Source organism: Acinonyx jubatus, chromosome C1 (genome assembly GCF_027475565.1).
Source record: "Acinonyx jubatus isolate Ajub_Pintada_27869175 chromosome C1, VMU_Ajub_asm_v1.0, whole genome shotgun sequence".
Taxonomy (NCBI): domain Eukaryota; kingdom Metazoa; phylum Chordata; class Mammalia; order Carnivora; family Felidae; genus Acinonyx; species Acinonyx jubatus.
In genome coordinates this window covers 147,404,026-147,425,295 of record NC_069381.1, presented here as the reverse complement: position 1 = coordinate 147,425,295, position 21,270 = coordinate 147,404,026, and the positions used below count along the sequence as shown (strand labels likewise).

General features: G+C 39.6%; 1 protein-coding gene across 9 annotated transcripts in view; it reads left to right on the top strand.

Moving 5' to 3' along the window:
- The window catches only part of RBMS1 (RNA binding motif single stranded interacting protein 1), a 217,288-nt gene that overhangs the window by 155,390 nt on the left and 40,628 nt on the right, over positions 1-21,270 (top strand). For all 9 annotated transcript variants that reach the window (XM_027055649.2, XM_027055648.2, XM_053215150.1 and 6 more), the window contains exon 3: positions 18,055-18,113. In XM_027055649.2, coding sequence (XP_026911450.1) covers positions 18,055-18,113 — 59 coding nt within the window. The remainder of the gene's footprint in view (positions 1-18,054; positions 18,114-21,270) is intronic.

Genomic DNA, 21,270 nt, shown 5'->3' with positions numbered 1-21,270 from the left:
GTTCCCAGGACTTTATGTACAATTGGAGACATTGCCACCTGTACAAAAAATACCTGGCCCGGGGGTATGTGGGGCTAAACTCTGTCTCCCACTCAAGTCACAAAGTCCTGTGCTTAAGTGATTTCCTCCTCCAATAGAGAATATCTTTTTTTTTTTTTTTTTTTTTTTGAATTGCATGAAAGGTGCTCTAGAGGCTAGTATCTGCCCTGGTTTTTCCCTAATATCATGTGGTGTAGGATAAAGTTAAAATATGATACTTGAGACAAGTGCAGATCTCAGATATGCTGGCCAGTTGGCTTCAGATTTAGTCAGTTCCTTGTTTTTAGACAGTGATTAGACATGTGGGTGCCCCCAGATTTTTTTTCTTGAAATGAGGCTTCCCAAACAAATGTTTGAGATGGCATTCTGATGTGCAGTCCTGTTTCATATGTGTCGTTCATTTCATTTAAAGTATATGATTTAAGCTCATCCAAAGCCCCAAGAGTTGGGGATGGTGAAGGAAGAATTATAGAATGTTCTGCCATGTATGTGCCATGAGACATAATTTATACTGTGAGAGTAAACATAAGATCTTACCAAGTAAGTCAAAAGAAAAATCTTTCAGGATGTTTCAGGTATATCTTGTTGTTCAGACATTTGCAAAGATTAGCCCCCCCCAAAGTGAATGATTGGTATTTCCCTTACAGCCAAGTTTAGAAAAATCACTTGAAAGTACAAAAGTTAGATTATTGCCCTAATTTGTGCCCACTATAGGCAGCTACCATAAGAAATCTAAAGTAGTAGTTGCCAGTTGCTGTAGCCGTGATTTAAATAGTGTCAGGCTACTATTTCCCATGGCGAGGGAAATGCTGAACTGCAGAAGAGACAGCAATACATAAACATCCAGATCTGTGCAAACAGCAGGATATCCACCAGCCACAGGCGTCTCCAGAGTGCTCGAAATGTGGCCAGTCCAAATGGAGACGTGCTGGAGGTGTCAAACGCACCCTGGATTTCAGACTTCGGAAAAATGTTAGACATCTCATTCTGATGTTTGACACGGATTACGTGTTGAAATAATATCTTCGATATGTTTGGTTAAGTAAAACGTTGAAAATAATTTCGTATTTCTCTTTTTAGTGTGGTGACTACAAAATTTAAAGTTACATATGTGGGTCACATTTGTGGTTTGAATTCTGTTCCTATTGGATAGAGTTGGTTGAGGTATTTCAAGAGAAAACAAGGGAGGGATATTTGTATATGATTTGTTGACAGTCTATAGCTCAGGAAATACCATATCTTGTTCCCTCTTTGCTTGGGGCAAAGTAACAAGGGTATTGTAACAAGGATATACAATATCATTGACTACATGGCTTTTCCATCCCAGGCTGTTCTGCAGTTTAATTAATATTTAGATTATTTATAATATTTCTATGTAATCTTTGCCACAGAATCTTTGTACCTACTCTCAATCTTTTCCATAAGAGAAATGGTTTTAAGCTTTGGCTCCAGAGTGTCCACTGCCCTGTGAGCATGGCCAGTTTGCTCTTAGCCAGAGGTGTGTGCCTTTCTGGCCATTTTGTCTGCAACCTGGGGGTCTTTACTTTGTTGTTGTTATCATCGTTGCTGATTTGAGAGAGAGTGTGTGTTATCTCTATTAGAAAAGGAAAAACAACCAAATTTTATACTCTGACATGAGCTGCCCAGTGTCAAATAAGAGGAAAGAATGATGGACAGCTTATCCAAACCCAGTTGGGATGGAGGCTTGAATTAATTTGTAGTCTGTGCAGAAGTACATCAGACTCAGTGACCATCCCAAATTATAGTTTTAATGAATGTCTGGTTCTCTTTGCCAGCAACGAAGCCACTAAGACATAAATAATTTAAAAATGCATGGAATACCTGTGGGATGAATCTTGTGGGAACTGATCCATACATGTGCCCTAGGAATGAAAAGAAGCCAAGAACAGTTAACATTACGTGTAGTTTTAGAAGTACATAATGAAGATCCTGGGGAGAAGAGTCCTCCTCGAGTGGGAAGTTTTTAATTGGCACGACTACATGGGATACGGTTACATCAGGATTGCAAGGCCAATTAGCTCAGAGTTTATGAAAATCCCTTCTGAGCCTTCTGCAGTTGAGGAGAGCAAATGACAAGAAATGCTGAACACCCCTTTGCGTTCCTTCTCTTCTTTTAGCAAGGGTAGGAGCTGGTTTATGTCAAGACCTTGATTGCCACTGTTGTCTCGAGCACATTAACGTTTTTCCCACACAACAGTGTGAACAGTTCCCTAGGAGGCTGCTGTCCTGCACCTGTCATGTGTCAGGTTTGCTGTGCGGATGTAACAGTAAGAGGCTCCACCAGTTGAGGGACTGGACACTCCTGGGTATTTGTGACACCTTTACTCTCCCTACTCCTCCACATTCTGACCAGAGCCCAGTGGTACTGCAGATCCTTATACCTTTGCATGTTTCCACTTAGTGATTGGTTTGATGATTTAAAAAATATTTTCCCCCAAAATAATGTCCTGCGCACTCTTTCATCCCTTTTTCAGGTGACAGCTAGGTCCCGTGTCATTTCTCTTTGTTGAGAATAAACACCTGTGTCTAAAACATACTCTTTAGATTCTAAATGCCTTTTTCTTTCTATCTTCTGCACCGTGGGTTATGATAGATTTTAATCTTCATCATTTTGCTTTTTGTTATGTGATTAGCTGAAGAGCTTTGACCTTTTATTTTTTTATTATTATTATTTTTTTTTACTTTATCCCCCCCATTTCAGGATAAAGTCTTAGGTATACATTAGAATTTTTTTTGTCTCCCCCAAATTATCTCATCTCTACTAATAAAAGTAAACTTAAAACTTGTGCTTTCAACGTAGCCTAAAATGGTGACTTTTAAAGAGATGGATTTTGGCCTTAAATGTTTTGGTTTCATTTTCCTAAAGAAGAGGGTTGTGTTGCATTATTTCCTTGGCCCAACACAATCTTCATGGCACTGGTCCAGTCTGGCTGTAGTGACAAGCTCTTCCCATTTAGCCAAGTTTCCTTAAAGCACATTGTCACTGGAAGTGGCTATTTGATGAGTTCCAGGAAGAACCTGATTCACACTCCTTTTTACTGAGCACCTACCAAATAACCTGACTTCCAATTCATCTCTGCTGCAGTGCAGTGGAAAGATGACCCCCTTTCTTCCTCGGTCTTCGTTCCTTTCCTGTGTCCTGTTCAGGACTAATCTCCTTTGCCAGGTTGTCATGAGGCTTGCACAAGATATGTGTGTGAAAGTCCTTACAACATATCGAATGTGACAGTTCTTTCCAAAGTTTATCATAGAAATCAAACACGTGCTATCGCTTCTCTCCTAGTTCTTAACTGCCCACTTGTCCGTTGCACACTTGGTAGATGTACCGATTCCCCATTTATTAGCTCATTTGCTTACTCAAGAGTAACTTGTTACCTGAGTAACATCTTATTCTCCTTCTCTGCAAAATCTCCTTAGGTAAAATGATGTCAGAGAAATGGAAATCTTCAGGTACTGCAGATAAATCCTCTCTGAGTAGTAATTCAAAGTAGTTGTTCTCATTGAAAAGGATGAAAATATTTATAGAACTGAGTGTTAAAAATTATCATCCTTGCCGAACACAAATGTGGGCAGCTCATTACACATGTGACTAGAGCAGGTCCCGACCCCTCAAGTTTTCATCTATTTAAAACCAATGCACTCTGTCTCTGTTTTCTTTAAGGTGCACCATTCAAGGTTCATGTGCAGGAGTTTCATGGTTTCACATGTCTCTGAAGTATTTGTTGGTTTTAAAAAATGCTGGTTGTTATTATCTTCTGAATTTCCATTGCAACTTTTCTCTGGTTTCTATAATTGGGTATCTCTTTGTGTTGCACGCTCAGCCACCAGAAGGAAATGTAATTTTTCATTTACTGGACCGAAAGGTGCTTATTTCCTTCCCCCCACCCATCCCCTTCTTCACTTGCCCTTCATTCCTGTTGCATTGCTTCTGAAAATGAAGTGTATGATTTGGAAACCCTTTGAAGTGTGAGGGCTTGGAGACAGATCTAGAAAGCAAGCTGCAGTTTAAAGACATTCCCTGATTTCTTTGGGAGTTAGAGTGTTGTAGTAGAAACATTCAAGGTCATGGAGCAATTGTGTGCCCAGTGTAGGCCCGGGTGTTAAGGGGACAGTTATCACCTTCGTCAGATACAGTTTGGAACAGATACTGGCCTGGTGGGGACCGACCCAGGTAAAAGAAAAACAAATACTTTGTTAAGCTGAGCTCTGAACAGTTAAGTACTGAGAAAGGGTACTTCACTTTTACTTCACACTTTGTATTTTATTTTATCTGCATTCTAAAACAGTCCCATGTTTCTTACAAGAGAGTGGGAATTATCATTATTAGGATCATCCTATAGATTGAATGTTATGTGTATTTTTCCAGTAAGCACAGGAGATAATCATGTCGTATCCCTATGTTTTGCTTTCAACTCAAGCTCAAAGAAAGGCCACCTCTCCTCCCCCCACCCCCATCTCCACCCACTAGGGCCTGGGATGGCATCTGGGGTAAGTGAACTTTACATTCACCTGAAAAGAACTGTGTGCGTGCGTGCATATATGTACGTGTTTATATATGTAAGACTGTGTTACGTAGTGAGACTTTCTGGTGATTTCCTTTGACTCCCTGTCTTCAGTAACTTTCTAGTATCACTAGGATTTGGGCTCTTTTACGAAGATCCTCTCCTAGCAGATTCTACAGGGCCTTTCTAAAGATACAGGACATAATACAACATTTACATTCGGAACCTGTTTTACCTTGACAGTTGAAGCATTCAAGGTTAAGTAAGCCCTGAACAAAGCAGGAAGTCGGGAGTGAGGGTTGTGCCAGTATACTAAACAAAAGTAATTAAGGTTAGAGAGCCGGTACAGAGTTAAGATTATATTTTGTCAAAAAGGACACAAACTGAAATAACCACCCCTCTTCACCACTACTTCCTAAAAAGAAAGGCCATTTTAAAACTAATCTTAGAATAAATTTAACTTTTGGAAGAATTCGCTGCACTTATTTTTCTGTCGAGTGCTGGTGATCCTCTCTTCCTAGGTCAGTTTTTGTGAGATCCTTCTCTGCTTCACCACTGCTTGTGGTGGCAACTCTCTACGTCGTGTTTAGAAAGGCCTTTATATATATATATATATATATATATATATATATATATATATATATATATATATAGTCTCCCTTTCCAGGCAAGCATCTGTAAGGCTCTCAGCTGTGCCTGCCTCAGAGGCTGTGATTTCTGGACTTGTCTATTGTGCTCATTCTCTTCCGAAAAGCGCCCAGACTGGGGAAGAGGAGAGGTTTAGAACAAATACGTTCGATGTAGAAAGCAGGCTGTTGTTCCTCGTTTATTTATTCCTCCACTCCTTTCTTCTTAATTTTGACTGCTGACTATTCTGGAGCCTGATACACAAAGGAAAGCAGTTCAAAGGTACCCATCTAATGAGGACGCAGACACGCCGGCCGTGCGGCAGCTTGCTGACTGCCGCACAAGATGCACTGAGGACACGCTGCCATGGACGTAGTGCAGACACAGCACTCCACTTCATGGGGAGCGGGGGAGGGGGGGTGCGGGGAGGGGCGGTCAGAAAGCCTTGCTGCCCGAGAACACCATGAAACTGAGTCTTGCAGAATGACACTAAAGTTCCCCGAGCGAAGTAATAGCTTAAGGGTCAGGAAATTAAGACCGAGCAGGGCAGGCACAGCAACATGTATAGCGATAGGCAAGCGTGAGTTTTAGGAGTTTGCTTGGGCTGCTCTTACAAAGTACCACTAACTGGGTGGCTTTATAAGAACAAAACTATTGTTTCACAGTTCTAGAGGCCAGAAGTCCAAAATTAAGGTGTCAACAGAGCTGTGTTGCCTCCGAATCCTATAGGGGAGAACCCCTCCTTGCCTCATCCTAGCTTCCAGTGGCTTGCCACAAATCCTTAGTATTCCTGGCTTGTAGCTCAGTTCCCCACCTGTCATCATATAGCATCTCTCTGTGTCTCTGTATCCAAATTTCCCTCTTATAAGGACACCTGTCACATTGGATGAGGGCCTGCCCTAATAATGACCTCCTCTTAACTTGATTATATCTGCAGAGGCCCTATTTCCAAGTAAGATCACATTCATAGGTACTGGAGCCTAAGACATCTTATGGGGCACACAATTTAACCCATAATGGTGGGTTTTGGGGATTGGTGAGCAAAGAGACCCAAAAGCACAATTTATCATTATGATCAGGATCATGTATTTTTCTTAGTGCAACCTAAGTCTGTTTTATTCAGAGAACTTGAACTTGTTTGTTCCTAATCAAAAAATCATGTATTTTCACATGAATACGTTGAAGCATTACCTAAATTTATACAGTTGATTCCCCCCACCCCCGCCCCCAGAATAAGTCATATACAAATGACTTACTTTTCTCTGTTAAATATTATAGTGTTGGCTTTGGCCAAGGATTTATTGTAGCCTGTTGAAACAGTTTCAAAGTATTAATTTTGACAGCTTACATCCACCATCCTCCCCTGCCAGCTTTGGAACATGTATATATGTAATTAGCATGCTATTAGTTACCTGATTTATGTAGTTGCTTACGTGTTGAGAAAGTGCTGCCAGGAACAGAGCCGTGTGGCACAGCACTAGAGCCTTCCCTCCATGCTGCGATCACTGACCAACAGAGTTCAGCCCAGACACCTGTTTAACCCTTTACATACCCACTCATCCAAACCAAACTTCTCTTCCCAGGTGTCCTCATCTAGTTCCATGAGCAAATAATGATTTTTATTTAGCTCAAATAAAAATACGCTGTGTAGCATTCCCAAGCAGCTCTTTCTTCCTTAGCAGCCCCCCCCCCCCCCGACAAAACAGAAAGAACAAAACTTGAATGTGTATGGTTTGCTCTTCAGGACTTCACTCGTATTTGTTCTTCTCACAAGTCTCTCTAACCTTCTGTTTACCAATCCACTCTGGAATTTTGCTTCAGATCAGTATTAGCCTTCATTTCTTGAATCTAGTTTTTTGTTATTTTAGAGAATCTGAATGGCATTTTCACTTTCCATTAGTACCTCTCTTATTGTGCAAGATTTCTCAAAACAACCAAGATGGGAAAATTATTACAAAGTCATGTAAACAGTCCTAGCCTTCATTCACAGCCCCCTTACTCGCAAAGGAGAATGAGAACATCTTCTGGAAAATGCAGTGAATTCCAGCCATCTTGAGAGTGAGGTATAGCCCTTTGATTTGGGATATGGTAATTTCGTGAAACTGATTCTGAAGTAATTTACAGCATTTGGTTCTCCTTAGTTCCATTCTTTTACATACAGATGATTCCCCTCTGATTTTCTTAATTGTTAAGACTATAAACTTTCAGAACCACACTGCTCTGGCTCTGGAATGACTGCTTATCTTCAGCTACAGTGTCTAAGGACGGTTTGCTCAGAGGCAAACCAGTAGGAAACCCACGTGGGAGAAACCAACATTCCTTTTCCATCAGATCCACTCAGAACCGTGACCATGGTCACAAGTGCCCCTTGAATGAAATATCTGAGTTTAGGAACATCAACTGTGCTGGCAGATTACATTAGCATTCTCTTGCTTATACTGTCCAAGTGTATATACCAGTGATGCATTTATACTGTGTCCCCAGATTTCTTAGAGCTAAAAATGAGTAGAAGAGATATCATTTCCCTTTTCAGTCTGTTCTCCAGACTGGCTTTTCAAGGTCCTGTGGCAGTCAAGACATCTTACTTTAGAAAAGGATGGACCTACTGCATTTGAAAATCAATACGCTGGTGCTGTGTTTTGGATCAAAGCCAACACGAGTGTTTGGTCTAGGAAATGTCCAATTTGACTCTTGCCTCTTTTGCTTGTATCAGAATCAAAAGAAATTTCTAGGTAATTTGCACACTCTGTTTTAATAGTTTCAGATAACTCTCTGTTTTGCTTCAGAGAGCATTGTTTACTTTTAGTCTCTGTCACGCTTTTCTTGTTTTGAATGAAGCAGTTTGAATTAATGAAAACATTAATATGTTTTTCAGTGTTGCAGTTTAATGCATTCAGTTTCTGCAGATTCTGACATAGTTCTTTGGTACTGTGTGTGTGTGTGTGTGTGTGTGTGTGTGTGTGTGTGTCCGAAAGATTTCTAGTTTTGATTTCTCTTTATAAGAGCAACAAATTTAGAGATACATGAAAAACAATCTAGGAACAAAAATTCTGTTAGTTTTTTGGGTCTCTCCCCCTGCTAACATTTTACATTTCTCTTCTTGGTACTAATTTTTACTTCGTGTTAAACTGTTAAATTACCTCGCTTCCCTCCTTGGTGTTCTTATAAGCTAAATTGGAATAAAATACAAGGCAGTGTTCATTTTCCAAGGCAAAATGTAATATTTCCCTTCTCCCTACTACTGCCAACCTCCTTCAGTTCCCTACCAAACACTTTCAGCGGAAAAAAATTCATATTACATGTTTATGTTTCACATATTCAGCCAGTATATATTGAGTGGCTACATTATGCAAATGACTGTACTGAAAAGTCACGATAAAAAGTGGTAGGTCTACATTTTCTCAACATTTGCAAACCCAGGATCATGTCGAAATTAAGGTAAGGAGGTAGTCTAGCTTAGTGCTATCAAGTGGTAAGAATTAGAAGTGCCATTATTTGGAGTGTGTTGGGAGAAGAGGACAGCATTTATTAGTTATTGAGTATGTATTCTGTGTCAAGCACTGTGCCAGCCCCTTAGCAGTGGTCCTGTGAGGTTAGATGTTACCATTCTGCTTTATGGGTAGGATTACTGAGGCCAGACAACTGCTACACCAGAGTCCCTGAGCTGGTCATTGACCAAAGGATCCCTTGAGCATAGACCTCTCTGGCTGCAAATCTGTCTACTTTCTAGTATAATACTGTCTTCGTTACGATACAGTAACGTGAAGTCAACATGAAGGTGACATTGTCAAAGCAAAGAAAATACATTCCGGGTTTTGATGGGAGAGGAAGAGAGTTTTTAAAATGCTCTGTCATTGTCAGTGCATAAATTCAGTTCAGAAATAAAAGACCACTTTCTACAACCAAGCTGTCTTTGTTTTAAATGTTAGACACTAATCAGTGTTTCAGACTGATAGATAATCTCTATTTTACATGTAAAATTCTGGTTTCCGTTTTCAGGGAGTATTATTTTCCTCTGACATATTAGTATTGGGACCGCTAACATAGATCTGTGACTGCATCCCTAAGTGCCGTAGTACAGTGACTTGTGGCAAAAATTCTGTCATAAGATAATGTAAATGACACTTTGCATGCTGTGTGCTCTTAAAAGACCATAAAATAGTCTAAAGCTACTTTACCTTGATTGCAGATCATAACAGATTTGATATTAAACTACAATAGCAAATCCGTGTAATAAATCAAATGCTTTATAGTGTGCCTTTTATTTAGAAGTGTAATTTTTTCATAGAATATGGCAAAAATGCATCTTAGCCATTTCTAATGAGGTAGTTTTAATGTCCGTTCTCTATGACTTATTTAGTTCAAGCCATATATGCAATAAACAGACTGAACTGGTTACTTTTGTGTAGCAATTATAATAGATGAGCTGTGCCACCCAGGAATGTTGAAAAGGCAGATGAGCAGGCATGGCTCTAAATTTAGTCAGAAGAGGTTATAAACCTCAAAAACTGGGTACAAATTGCCAATTTTATTTGTATTCCTGAAGGGCATGTTTATCTTAACATGTTAGTGTTACAAAAAATCAGATCCGCAGGTGTATATATTTTCTCTTGAAAAATGTGACGCTTTGTTCCAGAGCTTCTGTAATTTATTCTCCACCAGCACCTGTGCCATGACAGAACCAGTGTAGAGGAGGGATAGACTGCCCAAGGACAGTCAGAGCTTCTGCCAGATCATGTCTCCTGAAGCTCTAGGTCTGGGACAGGGTCTGGAACCCCTTGTCCTTTCCAGGACAGTGTGGAAAAGTGAGCTGCAGTGGCTCCTTTTCTCCCTCTTCTCTGCATTCACAGAAACAAGCCACCGGCTTTCCATCGCACAGACACCATGGATTATTTTTCTCAGCTGTCAAGTTAAGCATTTAAGGCTAGTTCACAAAAGTCCTCTGTCTTAAAACTTTTCTGTCCTTTGGAACCTTTCCAGTCATCTCCTAGCTGCTCTGATCCCTCCATTTTAATTTCTTGAACGTGAGTGTTATTGCTTGAGTACCAAGAACAAAAACAAAAATAATAAAATGTGGCATCTCTCTGCTGATCCTAGCCATAAGATTTTCATTAATCTTACTAAACTCTTGCTTTCGTCATATCACTGTGCAGTTGCAACACCTCCAGCCTTGTCCTGTTCCTTGACTCCTTTTCCTGGAACTCCAGGCCCTCTAGGACCTTTGCACACTTAGCGTCCCTTGCTCCTCCAACACGGGTTGCATTAGACAGGTTCCTCTGTTTATTGAATTTCTGCTTTCCCCAAAGTCTTTCTTCATGAACTTGACATTTATCCTATGTTTTATGCCTCCTTGATTTAGCATTCATCAGACAACACCTCAAGTTCTCTTAGTTCTTTTTTAATATTAAAGATTCCCTAACATTCCCCCAACAGAGTGTCCCCCCTTTGATGACAAGAATGGCATTGTGTATATTCTTCCTAGGCCTTATATGGTAAAGGGCATGCCAAAGACATGCTGTGTGGGTTGGTTTCTTGGTCAGATCCCTTTCTTGACTGTTCTTGTCTTTCCTGTGTTCCGATCACCTTCAGCACCAGGTTTGTTCCTGACCTTTAAGGCTGTAGCAGCTTTCCCTTGCCAAGCATTTTACCTCCTTCAAACTCTGGCTCCAATTTCAGCTGCATAAGATGGGGGAGATTTCTGTTCTGTCCCATGTGCCAGAAATCATTTATCCACAAAGGCACACCCAGCCTTTGTTACACCCAAGTAACAGGGACCATTAAGGCAAAACAACTGAAATGAAAAGTAGAATAACTTTCTATACCTTTCGTATTTTTAGATCTTAGAAGAGTCTTGCAGAAACATTTAAAATCTTCAGTGCTGGGGCATCTGGGTGGCTCAGTCGGTTGAGCATCTGACTCTTGATTTCAGTTCAGGTCATGATCTCACAGTTTGTGAGTTCAAGCCTTGCTTTGGGCTCCTCACTGACAGTGCAGAGCCTGCTTGGGATTCTCCCTCTCTCTCTGTTTGCTCCCCCCACTCCCCACCACTTGCACTGTCTCTCAAAAATAAATAAATAAACTTTAAAATAAAATCTTCAGTGCTAAAAAGGTAAAGTCTTATAAAATTTGCTTGATATTGGTTGCCTAATTTTAAAATGTAAAATGTCACATCTTCAAATGCTTACCACTTCCTATACCAAGTAAATAAAGAAAACATAACCAGTTGAGTTATTCAAGGTAGTGAGGATTCAGAATAACATGGATAACATATCCATGGAAATATATATATATATATATGTATATATATATATATATATATATATATGTTATGCATGTTACATACATATACATACATATATATATGTTATGCATGTTACATACATATACATACATATATATATATATATATATATATATATATATATATATATATATAAAAAACATATATCCATGGCTTTGTTATCCATGTTATTCTGAATCCTCACTGGAAAACTCCTACTTTTTTATTTCATTCTCCAACAAACTTTTCTAATTAGCAAAATGAGTGTTATCTAATACTTTTTTTCCTTCCTCTTTTCAACCCATTGTTAGAAGAGCTAAAACAAATTTTAGGAAATTCTCTTTTCCTGGGAGGCCACTGGAAAAGTAAAGCAGCGAAAAGAGCAAGGTAGAAAACAGCATATACAGTATGATCTCTGTGTGGGTGTGTTTGTGTGTGCATTGTTTTTCTTCTCCCCCAAAAGTCCAAAATGACAAGAGTTATGGCTTATAGTCCCAAATCCATTATTACCCAGTAAATACATGAATTATTCCTTTTACGCTTTAAAGCCAGTCATGCCTCCTTTCCACGAATACATATGCTCTATTGGGCATTTTATTCCAAGCAGAACAGTGTTGTCTATTTTATCTCAGAAAGTGCAGTAACTCCCTTCTGAATGTTATCAGCATCTGTCCTGGAAACCTTTGCAGTTAGAGTCTGCCCTCATCCTCTCACTCATTTAGAGCCATGCAGACTCAAGACGGGAATTGCTTTGAACCTATGGAACAGCCCATGGTTGGTAACCAGTTTCTGCATCTGTCAGCATGGCTGTCCGGAGCAAACTTCCTGTCTTCCATCTTTGCCACTTCCTGGCTGTGCTACCTTTACTAGGCCCCGTGCTCTGCTCTCTAGTTTCACATCTACAAAGTGAGAAAAAGCCTTCACCTACTCCAAAGGTGGTTGTTAAGATTAAAATGACTTAAAACACTTAGAGTAGTGCCTGGCATAAAATAAAAGCTGGATAAATGTAAGCTGTTGCTTTTATTAGTCTCCTGAATTAACTCATTAGATCATATTGTCCAGTATTGATGTTGAACTGATAGTCGTATACTCATACATCATTTCAGTTCCCTGTCCCTCCTTCTTGCTGATTATTGTCCTTTGCACAGGCACAGAATCTCACAGGATGCATACTCAATCTGTCCTTCACTGGCAGTTCAGCTATTAAAACAAACAAAAACCATGGGGAGCCTGGGTGGCTCAGTTGGGTCAAATCCAACTCTTGATTTCAGCTCAAGTTATGATCCTGAGATCAAGAGATCGAGCCCCACGTCAGGCTCTGCACTGGTAGTGCGGAGCCTGCTTGGTATCCTCTCTCTCCCTTTGCCCCTCTCCCTGCTCACTCGCATGCTCTCTCTTTCTGTCTCTATCTTAAAACTTTTAAAAATTTAAAAAATAAACAAAAACCAATCATCTTCTATACATGAGCAGTATCCCACCTTCATCAAACTTAAAATATATTTTTTGTTCACATTGTAAGTGTATACTTTTTCTTCCTGTTTTCCACATACTCATTGCTTTTTCAGGTTTAATAATGATCCTAAAATATTTCAAAACAGACACTGCACATAACCCTGTGGTATCTTAAATAAATTTACAACTGGAATGACCAATGTTAAAATAACTTATCAACCACTGTCGCCATCTGTTGGTGGTGGGTGGGTTGGACTCCACTTTCCAGAGCCTGGGCTTGTAACTTGGAATGTGATAAAAGCCATGAGTTCCCTAGTACAGGAGTTTGTGCACACATGTGTGTGTGTGTGTGTGTGTGTGTGTGTACACAGGTTGCACACGTGTGTGTTCCATATGTGCCCGCACGTTGGACAAAGTCTAAAGATAGGCACTAATGAGCTTTAACATTCCTACCCAGGACTTCTGGTGATACTAACATTTCAACCTACTTTTCTGTGTCTTCTAATTACAAGTATGCATTTCTGTTGTAATTAAGGTAAATTAATAAAAAGTTAGAGCTTAGGAGTGACTGATGGGGGCAGAGGAGAAAATGAAGTTTTACTTACTAAGTACAGACTGAAACTTAGATGAAAGAAATTTAAAAGGAAATGGGGGAGAAATGTCTAAAGCTGTGATAGAAGCACAAGAAATGTTGGTAGATTATCAGCAGAAGGTTTTATCAGCCAAGTTCACTTGGGCCAATAGGTTTAAATGTGAGTCTTTACTTGTTATCCTCTCCCTTTGAAATTCTAATGATTCTGTAGTCACATCTCCTAATTACTCTTTATCCTTTTGCTTCCTCTGGAGTGGATTATCTGCTCTTAGCAAAGAATATTATATTTTGGGTACCAGAGCTGTGGTCTGAGCCTTGTTACTTTGAATCGGGTAAAAACCCAAAGAATCTTCATATTCACATTTTTCCCATAAAAGTCTATGCTTTGCTCTCTTCTCCTTGGTGTTGTCAGAATATGAATTCTGCCAGTCAAGAGGCCTGTTTTTCCCAACATGTCCCTGTTAATTAATGAGTTTGTTTTTTTTTTTTTTAAGTTTATTTACTGAGAGGGAGCAAGTGCATGCAGACTTGCAGTGGGAAGTGGCGAAGGGGCAGAAAGAGGGAAAGAAAGAATCCCAAGCAGGCTCCGTGCCATCAGCGCAGAGGCTAAAGTGGGGCTCAAACTCACAAACCGTGAGATCATGACCTGAGCCAAAATCACCAGTCGCACACAAACAACTGAGCCACCCAGGCGCCCCAATTCATGATTTTTTTAAACAAAATGCATGTTGGAACAAGGGTAGGTGAATAGTTGCTTTATGAATTTTTACACCTGGGCCCTGATGATCAACAACAGAATGAGACGAAATGTTAATCATCTATAACACCCCCATCCCTGGCCCCATGTTAGTAAATCTTACTGCAGATAGAACCAGTAGTGGGAAATGGTGACTGCTCTAAAGCCCTGCTGTACTTTTTCCTGTTTCTTGAGGTGCCATTTGATAGACAGTTCATCCCCATGTTCTAGATCCTTTCACCTGTCATCAGAACTACTTGTCCCGTACTCCCTCCCCACAACATGCTGACTTCATCACCCGCTGAGAAGCTACCTTAGCCAGGGCCTGAGTGATGGCAAGTGTGACATGTTCCAGCCTGGTGATTTTAATGAGGTACCTCTGACACTGTGGGAAGTGTAGGTGAGTGGATAGCCCCCAAAAGAAGACAGCTTATGAGAGGTAAACCCTGCTGCACCCCTCAGGTAACTCCATACGGGCAGTCCACTGATCCACTGCAATGCCGGGAGACGATATGGAATACTAGCAGCACAGACTGAGTGGAAACTGTTTTCTGCCTGAGAGTCACAGTCTTTCAGGCTTAACCCACAAATCATGGTAAAAACCACAGTAGAAAGCAAAACTGATACATTTTAGAAATATCTCTTCTCCCACACACCCCCCCCTCCCATCCCTCTTTCAGCCAGGAACCACATGTTTATTTCTTGTGTTTAACACAAACAGAAGCTCTGCTTTGGCTTGAAAATAAGTCTACTCCCACTTGATAAGAAGAAGTCTTTGCAGGTAAAATAAAATACAAAGAGGGCTTCTGCTTGGTTCCTCTCCTTTCATACCCTCAGTGTATAAAGGAAACTTGTTTCTCAAAATTATTTCATGAGTAAGTTGCAGTGAAAAATGAAACACAATTCATTTAAGCTTTGGGGTTTTAGGTGAGATCTTAGGCTTAAAATTTACAGGAGCTTTCGTTTTCCCATTTGCAAAAATGGGAATAATAGCGCCTACCTCCTAAGATTGTTGCAAAGTTAATTAAATAAGATCATGCATACAAAGCCCCTGGCACAGTGCCTAGAACATAAGTAGGAATTGAGTACATGTAATCCCTTTTCTGGTTTCTTACAAAATCACAACGGATTTGGATGAGGAGATTAGGGATGGGTTCATGGAAGAGAAAATGTTTGAACAGGTTCTTCAAGTTGAAGCATGGGTAGAATGGGATAATGGTGGGATGGATGGGAGAGACATGTTTAAAGTGATGTTTAAGGTAAATAAAAGCAGACAGGGTTGGAAGCACCAGATGCTGGAGGCAAGGCAAGAGCTGTTATGTGTTTTTTGCTTGGGTCTAGACACAGTGAAGGGAAAGGATGAATATGAGAAACACATCAGAGACAAGTCAGAAGAGTTACTGACTGCCTGGACTCAGGAATGCCTGAGTTGATGGTGTCTGTAAGATCTCGAGCTTGAGGGGAGATTGGGAGTGAGATAGTGCTATTGAATGAAAAAGACAGGGAAGATGTGTTTGTGGTTCTTTGGGGATGGGATTTAGAAAATATCGGGCATTAGGTGACATTGAATGAGATATTAAAGTATCTTAATAACATACTAAGATATTTAAGTTGAAAGCGGAGGAGACAAAAACTAAAGTCGGGGGGGGGGGGGGGATAAAACAACAACAACAAACAACTCCAAAAGGAGACAGGCACCATCAGAGAAGATGCGTTAAACAACCCCATAGCACTGGATGGATTTCCTAGGCAAAGGAAGGGTTGAGATGAGAGTACTTGGTTAAGGAGGGAGAAGAAGAGGCTGAATGGGCAAAGAAGAATGGAAAGAGTGCCCAGAGAAGTAGAACAAGATCTGGGGAGTCAATTCAGAGCAGAAGAGGTGTGGGTTTCATAGATGTGGAAGTGAGGAGTGACCTCAAAGTAGCAAAGAGACCAGAGAGAACAGAAACCCAAAGAGAGTGTGACATGGATTGAGTTCCAGGAGCCTTTTCTTTTTTCCTACTTCCCACTCCTCTCTTTCCTTCCCATCATTAGTGTGGAGGGCAGGACCAGAAGGGTAGAAGGCCAGCCCCTGACCTTCCCTAAATTTCCTTTCTTCTGTGTGGTTTACAAAAGACCCTGAACTCTGTGACCTCAAGCAAAGTCTCTTAATCTCTGTGACTCTCAATCTCCTTATCCCAAATTGGAGCTGTACTAACTTTCTTCTTCCGTACTTTTGGAACGGTATGAGACAGGAATGCAGTCTAAAAATCTTTTCATCCAAAACTTGAGCAAAGGAGAGAGCACTGGTAAATATCAAGCATGTAAATAACCTACATAGAGAAATGGTTGCTAAAATCACCTATTTTTTCTGATTAGCAGATTCTTTTTAATTATTACTTTTTTTTTTCCTGGTAAGCATAGTGACCTGTGTTAATGTTGTTATAAATACTCAAGAGTCTCTACAGGGAATTGAAAGTGTTTGTACAGCATTATGCCTCTTGGATGTAATTGTCTTTTGAACCTTAAATTATCTTTACTTTAATGCCTAGTTAGTAATCATTTGATTACATGATTACATAGAGTAAAAATTAACTGAGGGAAAGAGGTGGCTCAAGCCATTTGTTTCTTCTTGATAAAAACATTTCAGCTTGTTCAATGCATAAACTAGAAACCTACAGTATTCAGAATGGTTTAAAGTGCTGCACAGATGCTTCATTTCCTAAGATTTTAAGACTTTTTAGTCCTCAAGATCATGAGAAAACGTGAAATTTTAAAAGTAAAACATAGGAAAGTAAAATCTGAAAATTGACCATGTATAAATGAAGACACAGGTTTCAGATCATGAAGTAAGTTATGTGCATATCTGAGTCCCAATCATTTTTAAGAATTATTTTTCAAAGCGTTTTGGTTTTTTTTTTTTCCTTAGGGTTTTGAAGACAGACATAGATGGCAGCACCTTACATAATGGTCTAGTCACTATGAAGGATATAGGATCAGTACATATATTTAAGCCATGCTGCCATTTCATCTTCAGTAACAGTGTATTCTGGACTTTTTCCCTTCTTCCCCCAGTGTCTACTGTACATTAAGGAATTTGAACACATTTATACACACCCTCATTAGTGTTCATTTCTTACACACACATGCATGTACACACACATTAGCGTGTATACTATATAGCTGTTACTGCTCAGTTAAAACAGATATTAATGAATGTGTTAGTTATATATTTTTATAGATTTGTTTATATAGATCTAAATAGCTATCAAAGTCTTAGGTAAAAAAAGACCTGCACTAAATACACCATCAGGCATGTTAAACAAGGACGTGCGTGCACGTGACGATGTGGAGCCATGCAGTGCTGTCTGCAAAACCAAAATGAATAGATATAATGCAGGCAGCTTTCCCCTCATGTCAGTTTATAAAGTCTTTGGGGATCATAGTACTTCAGTAATTTTGTAGCCTTACATTTGGCTTTGTATTCACATAGTGTTACTAGAAGAAACTTTTTACAGAGCTCATGTTCCTTTTTCTTTTCTTTTTTTTTTTTTTTTTTTTTTTGGTCCCAAGGTTGTCAGGTAAGTACCTCTGATTCCTCAAAGTTCAACATCCAACTGTAATCCAAAGATTCAAATAGCAGACCTAGTCATTCCCCTTTTTAGTTTAGAGTTTAGAAGTCTCATTTTCTGTCCTCTAAGTATAGAACATTTTGTGTCTTAAAGTTTGCAGATGTTTGAAAAGTATGTGTGTTCTCTGGACTTAGATGTTAACAAGTGTTCCTTGATTTTAACTTCTCCTTTTTTTTTTCCTGTTTATCTTTTAGATATGGGAAAATAGTCTCCACGAAGGCAATTTTGGATAAGACAACGAACAAATGCAAAGGTACCTTCCCTTGGATGATAATCTACTAAATCCTAGCTTTAGGAAAATGATGGAATTTTAAACCTGATCTTTGGTTTCAAAACTACCTCCATTCTATTAAAAAGCAAGTCTTATGTGTCACCCAGTTCCCGTCTTGCACAATGTCAGCATATGCCTTTACATTTGTCCCTGGTCGAGCTTTGGCTGGAAACCCTAAGCAGTTAGCAGTTTGCCAGAATCGCAGATCGGACACCAGTGGAGCTAATGTGCAGGATACTGGTTGGCATTTAGCCGCTACTTTTAAAAGGGAAGTAAAGTTAGAAAATAGCTTTTCTTTCCTGAGCCCAAGGAGATTAGAGCTGCTTACTGAAGACCATTGGACTGCACTAAAGAACTGAAAAGATTACATATTGTGCAAATTGGCTCTATTAATTAGAATAGAGTAGTTTTAAGCAGTACTTAATTACATGTTTCAATACTCCCAATTGTTCTGTGCTGAATGCCTGTTGACAATATTGGCAGCAGGGAGGAGAGAACCATTTTCACTGACCAAATTGTAATAGGGAGGGGAGGTCATATCCCCCTTTGAAATATGCTGCTGCATTAATTTGATGCACTGACCTTCAGTTTTCCATGTAATTAGGATGAGCTCATCCAGCTCCATGAGCTGGAAGAGGAGGCGTCTACAGTAGGCAGTGCTGATGCTCCCCGGTTCTGACTTTTAATGATCCAGCATCTTAACAATGGGCATGTGATTTCTAGGAAAGGGGAAGAATGGAGTCAGCTGACTTTGAGTCGAACTACTGACCCCATGAATTGAAATAAGGTTGACAGGAATAGGCAGAGAAGGCAAATCTCCTCATTAATTAGACCCTAGTTTTTCAAGTAGTGGTGATGGCTGTGGTTTAGCACCGTCTGAGAAAGGCAAAGAATGTAAATGAACCCTATGGTAAGGCCTCGCCTTAGAAGCCAGCCATTTCCTTTAATCTAGACGTGAAGTGGTTCATTGTATTTGACTCTTCTTCAAAGCTCCTAAATTTAAAGAAGCCATTGTGGCCAATAGCTAAGCTCCTGTTGAAGCAACATAGCACATTAAGACAGTTTTGCCTGGGGACAGGGAATAAAGCATTGCTTTATGTAGAGAGGTACTCAATAAATATTTTAAATGAATTAAACTAGAGGGAGTCAAATTGTAGACTGTACTGTTTACATTTAGTTGCCAAGGTTAGCGTCACTTCACATATTTGTAAATGATTTGGGAAAGCAGGACACAGAAAAAAAATCTTTTAGTTGTATAAAGCAAAATGGGTTTTTGCAGGCATAAAACAGGAAGCTGATCTCCAACATTTGTTTCAAACTGAGAGAGAAATCGCAGTAGACCAGTGCTTTTATGGCTTTACCCTATCTTTCCTCCCATCCCCACCCCCCCAAAAGAATCTTCCATGGCAGATCAGTGTGTTTAAAATTAGCAAAGCTGCCCCAGTTAAGTAAGGGTGAATTCCTCACTACGCCCCTGCACTGAAAATTCCTACGTATTATGCACTCTTCTCCAATGAGAACTTATTCCCTAGAAACCAAAATCTATAAAATGCTCAACATGGTATAGAAAAGGTATAAATAAAAAATACTCCTGCTAAATGTAAACTATTTTCATAATACAAAGCCTTAACAGTTGGAAAGTGTTCAAAGGTAAGTGGAGAGAGTTGTGGTGCTTTTAGAATAAGAGAAGGAATAATTCGGAACTGATTTTCTATACGCCACATCTCTTAGAGACCTTCTCTTGAAGTGAATCGAAGGAGATACTGCTTTGTGTGAGGGCAATGACAGGAATCTTTTAGGGCTCTTTGTTTCACACAGACTCTCAGGAATAGATAGATGTCAGCATATGTGAGGGGTGGATAGGGAGTGAGGGGACCAAGGAAGCAAAATGGGTTTATAAAATCCTAGAAGTGAGAATGAGAGAGCGCCTGAAAAAAAAAAGTAATTTTAAGACAGACGAGAAGAAATAACACAACATACCTCATGGTAAAGACAAATAACATGTTAGCCACTGATAACTTGAGAAGGTAGGTAGGTGAATGGATGGATAGATGGATAAATAGGTAATGCTAAGAGATTATATTCACATAAATGGAAAGTTCCTGTGTTATATACTAATTTTTTGAGGTTGACTGTATCAAAGAATTTTACACCTAGAAATTAAGAGACCTTAGAGGTCACGGAACATTTTTTTTGGTCACAAAGCAGATTTTATAGACAGAATCCAAGAAAGAAAATTACACTGAAGGGAGAAACATTGCTCTGAATAACATGTACCTTAGTTATTAAATGTGAAAATTCACGAATCACTTGCTCTCCTGCATTTCAATTTTTGTCCATTTTTAGCCAACTAAAGGTATTTAAAAACTTGCCAACACTGGTATATATGGCAATTCAGGACCAAAAGAAAAAAGAAAAAGAAACAACTTACAAAGTATTGAGGATGACACTGATTAATTATTAATGCTTACAGAATTACATACAGGACTAGAACACATGCACGCAAAATAAAAATGGGTGACCAGTGAGAAACTAAGGGTAAGAGCAGGAAACCTCAGGTTCCTACAGAAATGGCCTGCCTATGTTTCCTAATAGCCAAAGCAAAAACAGAAAACATAGCTATTCTCATGGATCAGTCACTACAGTGTGGAGGAAAATCCAGGAAGCAGGACATGCCTGGTCCTGAGAGCTGAGACCCCTCCTGGGGACCCAGTGTGAGGGTGTTGTGTTACTTAGTGAATCCCACCTTCAGAAACATCTTTATACATATATTTATAATGAAACCCATAGAACCTGTAGTTCAAATTTGCATACTCTCATATTTTACTAGAAAGTGATACAATAGAGAAAATGGAAAAGGGCACGTGGTTGCATGCCTATCCGTTAACGTTCGTTTTAAAGCAAATATTTATGAAACAGCTATGTGGTTAGAAAAGGATGTAAACAACTAGCATGCAACCATTATGGATTTTTTCCTAATAAGAAAATAACAGATAAAATGATACTAATAGTACTTGACTGGTAATAAATTCAACCACAGTTACATCAAAATTGAGATCCTCTGTCTCTTGTGATTTATTGGCAACAGCAGAATTGTGCGGAGGACACGCTTAAATATCCATGAGTAGGAGTTACATCA